This window comes from Saccostrea echinata, unplaced genomic scaffold, assembly GCF_033153115.1.
Source record: "Saccostrea echinata isolate AGI-Se365-2 ecotype Australia unplaced genomic scaffold, CSIRO_AGI_Sech_v1 ptg000058l, whole genome shotgun sequence".
Classification (NCBI taxonomy): domain Eukaryota; kingdom Metazoa; phylum Mollusca; class Bivalvia; order Ostreida; family Ostreidae; genus Saccostrea; species Saccostrea echinata.
The window spans coordinates 4,889,277-4,894,998 of NW_026889807.1; the positions used below are offsets into that span (position 1 = coordinate 4,889,277).

At 31.2% G+C, this 5,722-nt stretch overlaps 1 protein-coding gene across 1 annotated transcript; it reads right to left on the bottom strand.

Annotated features, from left to right (window-relative positions):
- Window positions 1–4,222: 4,222 nt before the first annotated feature.
- Window positions 4,223–5,335, bottom strand: LOC133174586 (uncharacterized). Its single transcript, XM_061309691.1, has one exon. It carries the CDS (start codon window positions 5,333–5,335, stop codon window positions 4,223–4,225), a length of 1,113 nt encoding a protein of 370 aa, XP_061165675.1.
- Between the last annotated feature and the right edge of the window lie 387 nt (window positions 5,336–5,722).

Sequence of the window (5,722 nt, forward strand, 5' to 3'; positions counted from 1 at the left end):
GATGAATATGTAAGAATTAATTATTTCATACTTGTATAGAACATTTGGTGACACTTGTTCACGTGAAAGATCGTGACGTTTTAATATTGACCAATCTGATTGTTCGATATAATTGATCATTAATTGATAATCCAATGAAATATCATAATTAATAATTCTGTTAATATCCGTCAATTTCCAGCATTTTCCGTTATTTTCTGCCACAGAGACATATAAAATTAGACGCTGAGAATTTTTACTCACTCTTCTGCTTATTTCGATTTGGTAGGTCCGTTTTACGGAACTTTTAGGGTTTTTTAGGATTTTATTTTAACTTTTATTTTGTCTATCTTTTATTTTTATTTAGGAATTTATTTTATTTTTGATTTATTCAGTTAGGATAGAATTTAACCGACTAGGACATTAAATAGTGTAAAATACTATTGTCCGCTATCGGTTGTTTTAAAGACTCAACAGTCTATGAAGTAGTCTTCTTCAGTAATTAATTTATCTAGGATTATTTTATTTTACATTTTTTACTCTATTTTATTTCATTTTTATTTTAATGCAATCTATGTAACTAAAGTTATACGTTTGCTACCTTTCTCTTTTATGATGACTAAAGTTGATTAGTTCAACGAAAGTCAATTATTTATTTTATTTTCATACAGTAATTTAATTACTCTAGATACGTAAATTTTTCGTCAATTATTTTTAATAGAAATTGTTTTATTAGAGTACTTTGGAATTTTTAAACGTTGCTTCTCGATAAACTTACTTATGATTATTAGAGTTATCTTTCTTTGCCCTTAGTGTTTACAAGCTAACCTGTTAAATACAGTAATGCTTGTTGTTAGGTTTAACATGTCAAAGTTATAAATAACCACGGCTTGTGTCCTTATTTAATAAAGTATTCTAGGAGTTTAACAAGCTAACCTGTTAAATACAGTAAAGCTTGGTGTTAAGTTTTACAAGTCAAAGTTATAAATAACTACGACTTGTTGTCACATATTTTATACGCATAGGAAATAGACGTTAGGTTTTTGAGGTGGTTTTTCAGTCTGTTTTATGGTATGATTTAATTATTCATTTTTATTAAACTTATTTATTATTATTAGTTTGGTATGAATGTGGTGTGAATGTCGTCGTTTAAATAAATTGTTTGTTGATAATGCAATTAATAAATTTAATTGTTTAATGTTTATAATCTTATGTCTTCTTTGCGAATGGTACATTTATAAAAGGAGTTGAGTGAATTATTTGTACTATGAAAACAATTTCTAGCAGAACCGCTAGCGTTACAGTCTGTAAAAGTGATTTGGTCCTGACCTGTTCTTAGAGACTATTGCATGGATTTGTCTGAAAAATTATGCAATCGTTATTCACTATATAAAGATGTGCACCTGGTATTTTTATCACGATTGAATGATCTTTCTGCATTTTACAGAATTTTTTTTTTCTCATTTTATTGACGTAGTCATTTTTGGTTAATGTAGTATTGAGACATAGAATCTAGAACTGCCAGTTGGTACATCAGAACCAGTCATTAGATTTAAAAAAAAAAAAATCACCAAGTTTAACATTGCTAAAAATAAGTTTTATCATGGTAGATAGTCTCAACAAATCTAAGAGTCACTTAGTAACTTTATTAAAAATGTTGCATCAAGATAACACTGTTTTTTTTTTATAATGCTTTGTAACAAATTTAAAAAGAAATCTTTTTTCCCGACAGAATGACATAAATATGCATTTTATTGTACTATAGACTACAAATCAGATTTTGCAACTCCATTCATCCTTTGGGAGTAATGAGTGAATATGCTTTCAGTTAAGATTGATTAATGAGTTCAATGTAGGAAGGCTAGCTGTCTCAATCTTTTCTGTTTGAGCATCTCTTATCAAGCAGGTGTTATCTGTATGCTTAGGGAATTGGGCAGAAAAATTGGACTCTTTCTTAATTACAGTTTATAGAACTATGTCACTTGATGGTCAGTTTATTTTTAAAATTAATTTGGTATAGATTAGGTTATTAAGACTAATTTTATTTGTATAACGTGATTTTTTTATTTGTGTTTGTTTTGTGTGTTTGTGTTTATCATTTGAAAAATCAACAAACTGCAGAGCATCATGCCTCAGAAATATGACAAATGGTTGCAATGCATCAAGTTTTACAGTCTTATAAAACAATAAAATGATTAGTATTTTGATGTTTTGTTAGGTTGTACTAGCATTGCTCATTAAATTGTAATTAAAATGCAATTATAGTTTGACTGTCAATTAATTTAAAAAAAAAATCTTGAACACCTCCAGATCCATCAAATACCTTTAGTGAATTGGTACCTTTTCAGGACAAGAAAACAAAACAAATATAAACCAAAAAAAAAAAAAAAAAAAAAACAGCGGGGAGTATAAGTCCATTTTGAACAGTTCTAGTTTGACCTTTTTTACATTATCATTTAAATAATTCAAGCTTTAAGATTGAAGTTATTGAACACATGTTGAAAGAAGTAATGTTGTCAATCAAGATCTTGGATGAAAATTTCAGTGTCCTAAACTTAATACAAAGAGAATGGACATTAATATGGGTTTATTCTCTAGCGGAATATTTGTCTTGCTCAATAGTAACAAATAAAAGTAATGCTTTGATGCACAGGTGGCAAAAAAGTGCAATGAATAAAGCTTAATTTATGCATCCATTCACAGTATTTCTACAGAGGACTTCTTCTAAGGAAAATACTGGGCGCCTTATTTCTAACAACACATTCAATAACAATCTCTTTTTATCAGAAAGGTGACATTTGTTGACTGCTCTGATTTTCAGAGTATATAGGACGCAAAAAAAATCCTCATGGCGCATGTCATCTAATAAAACTCAACAAAATGCAATTATCGCATTAGATTGGGGATTACTAATCTTTTCTTTTATTATTTGCTAACGTTAATGCTAATTACAAACGAGATCAAAAACCTTGGCTATACCTTTTGAAGTAGAGCTAGGGCTTTCATATTTTTTCTTCCCTGGGTTTCCTTAAATTTTGACCCATTGACCTTGACCTGGAGTTTTAAACTTTTGAAGAACTCAACTTTGGATATAACTTTCGAATGGTTAGAGCTTAGGCTTTCATATTCCACAGGTGTATTCATTGAGACAGGTCTTTTCTTTTCGGTAACAACATTTTTTTTATCTCCCAACTTTGACCTTGGAGTTTGACTTCCATCTGAGAAAACTTTAACCTAACTTTAACTATTAACTAGTAATAAGCTGCCATACATGGGTATCGGTGTTTGACAAACACATCTTGTTATTGATTAAGACTATGTGAATAATCATTTAAACACCAAGCAAATAAATTTATTTCTAAAATATTTTTCCAACTAATACATCTGCCATTTTAGCTAAATTATCCATTAACAGTGTTATATGAAAAAAGCTAGAGAAAGAAAAGATCCCTGTACAACCTTTCGTAAGTAGCCTTACATTGTACCTTTCAAGCCACAGGGGGCGCTTGCAAGGAAATACAAATTCAGATAAAATATATAACTGCAAAACAAAATGTCGAAAGGTTTGCAATTTTATTGTAGAAACTCTTTAAATGTAGATGGGGCCTTTTTTTTTTTTAAAGTTGCACTTGTAATGGTAAATAAAGCTTTAAAATCATAAATTATAAAATCCTCACTAAATTATTGTTTGTTTTTTCAGTAATGATGATGGTTCTCTTAGATAATACTTTATTGCCAATATATATTATACATGTATTACATAATCTAAAAATTCCATAATATGGCCTGGAAGGTGTTTTATGTACAATATAGCAACGATTTATTTAGCGTATGTGTCTCATGATGCCAACTCTTTATTACATATGATCGATATGTACATTAAAAAAAAACTTCGAAAATTTTTAATACTTTAATGAATTATATGATGAATTGAACAAATAACACCAAAATTATACTTTGCATGAATAAAAAAAAAACTGCAGCGTAAAGTTAATGCAGAAAATCATCAAGTTAATTATGAAGTTTACCTCATTAGCTGAAAAAAAAAAACATATTTCGAAACATATTTCAATTATAATGTTGAATCATAACTCTTTACCATTGTACACACTTGTCTGTAATGACACTGTACATAAACATTCCCGTTTCCTCTAACTGACTGATAATAACTTTAACGTTATTATACATACTTGGAAACTGATTGGTATCATTAAAAAATAAAGGAGAAAGAATTGTCCTGTCTTTAGCTTTCCTCACCAAGATATCTGATAACTTTTATTTTCCCGGACATCAGATCTCCTATAACCAGATTTCCATCAATATCGAGGCTTAGTCCACCTGTACAATGATATCCTAAATAGCGGAGAAAGGCGCCATTACAATCAATAAGGTGGACTATGTTGTTCGCAATGTCACTTACAACCATTTGATACTTGACATCAGTAGCGAAATGAGATGGTTTAAATGCCGATTTTTCTCCCTTGTTAGAAAAAGTACCTCGGTAATTAAATCGCAGTCTTCCCAAGGCATCCAGCACAACAACATTTCTCCCGCCATAATCAGCAATACAAATATCTCTATTTCTATTCTCAGCCAGATGAAGTGCAAAACTAACATTTATGGAAAATAAAGCTTTCCCCTTGTTGTTGTATTGAATATTTAGTGTCTCTTTGGTACCTGCATACTTCAGGACTCTGCTGTGGCCCTTCCTAATTGAACGCATGCTTATAAACAAATCTCCATTCATGGTGCAACAAACGCCAACTGGACACCAAGAGTCAAGATCCATTAGTGTTTGAATTTTATTGTTTTTCAATATATACACTTTTGTATTTGGCAAGACAAATGCAAATATAAGTTCCTTTTTTAAATTGCTTGCCAGTATTAAAGGCCGATTCACAGTGCTTATTTTTTGTAGAAGAGTTCCAGCTCTGTTGATTCGTTGGATTAGACGATTACTTCCGCTAAGCCATATCTCTGATCCTATGCAATGCAAATTGTCAAGCTTGGGGAAGACTTCGTAACTGGCATACGGACTTTGAATATTGTGAACAGAGATGTGCATGAAACAAAACATGGTCAGAAGTGCATCCTTTTCAACAAATCCAGGTTGAAACGTTGGACAGGTACCTTCTTGTTTTGGAACCGAACGGAAGTTTTGATTCTTTGTCTCATATCCCAAAAGTGCAGTGGCATCATTAGAGCAGAGAATGCTGTTGTTTTTCTCAATCATTTCATTAAGTTCCCCTTTAGTGTCAGCAACCAAGGCTAAAAAGTCATTATTTATTGGCTCTCTTTCTTGTTTCTTTTTGTCAATTTCAGCAACCAGCTGATTACCTATCTCATGCACAGCCATGCATATTTTTTCTTCTTGGTCTCTTATTGCATGTATAAAAGTATCAAACTTGGCAACTGATGACGCTTCGTTAATGTTGTTGTACATTGGAATTATGATGTCACAAAGTTCTGCGGTATCATTCAACGATTAGCTGCTTACGATTTTCCAGGACATTCTCAAATCTCAAAAAGGCGTGATCTTTGTGCTTACTTGTAACGCATTCTACACATATGGGAATTTGGCAACCTTTGCAGAAAATCTCACATCGTTTTTCATGATGGAGATATGGGTATTTTTCTTCTAGATTTGAACTCAACTTACTTCATGTTTTCTTGACTTGTCAGCCATGTGCACAGAAATGCACTTCGCACAGAGTTCAAAATTGCACAAATTGCGGTGATATTC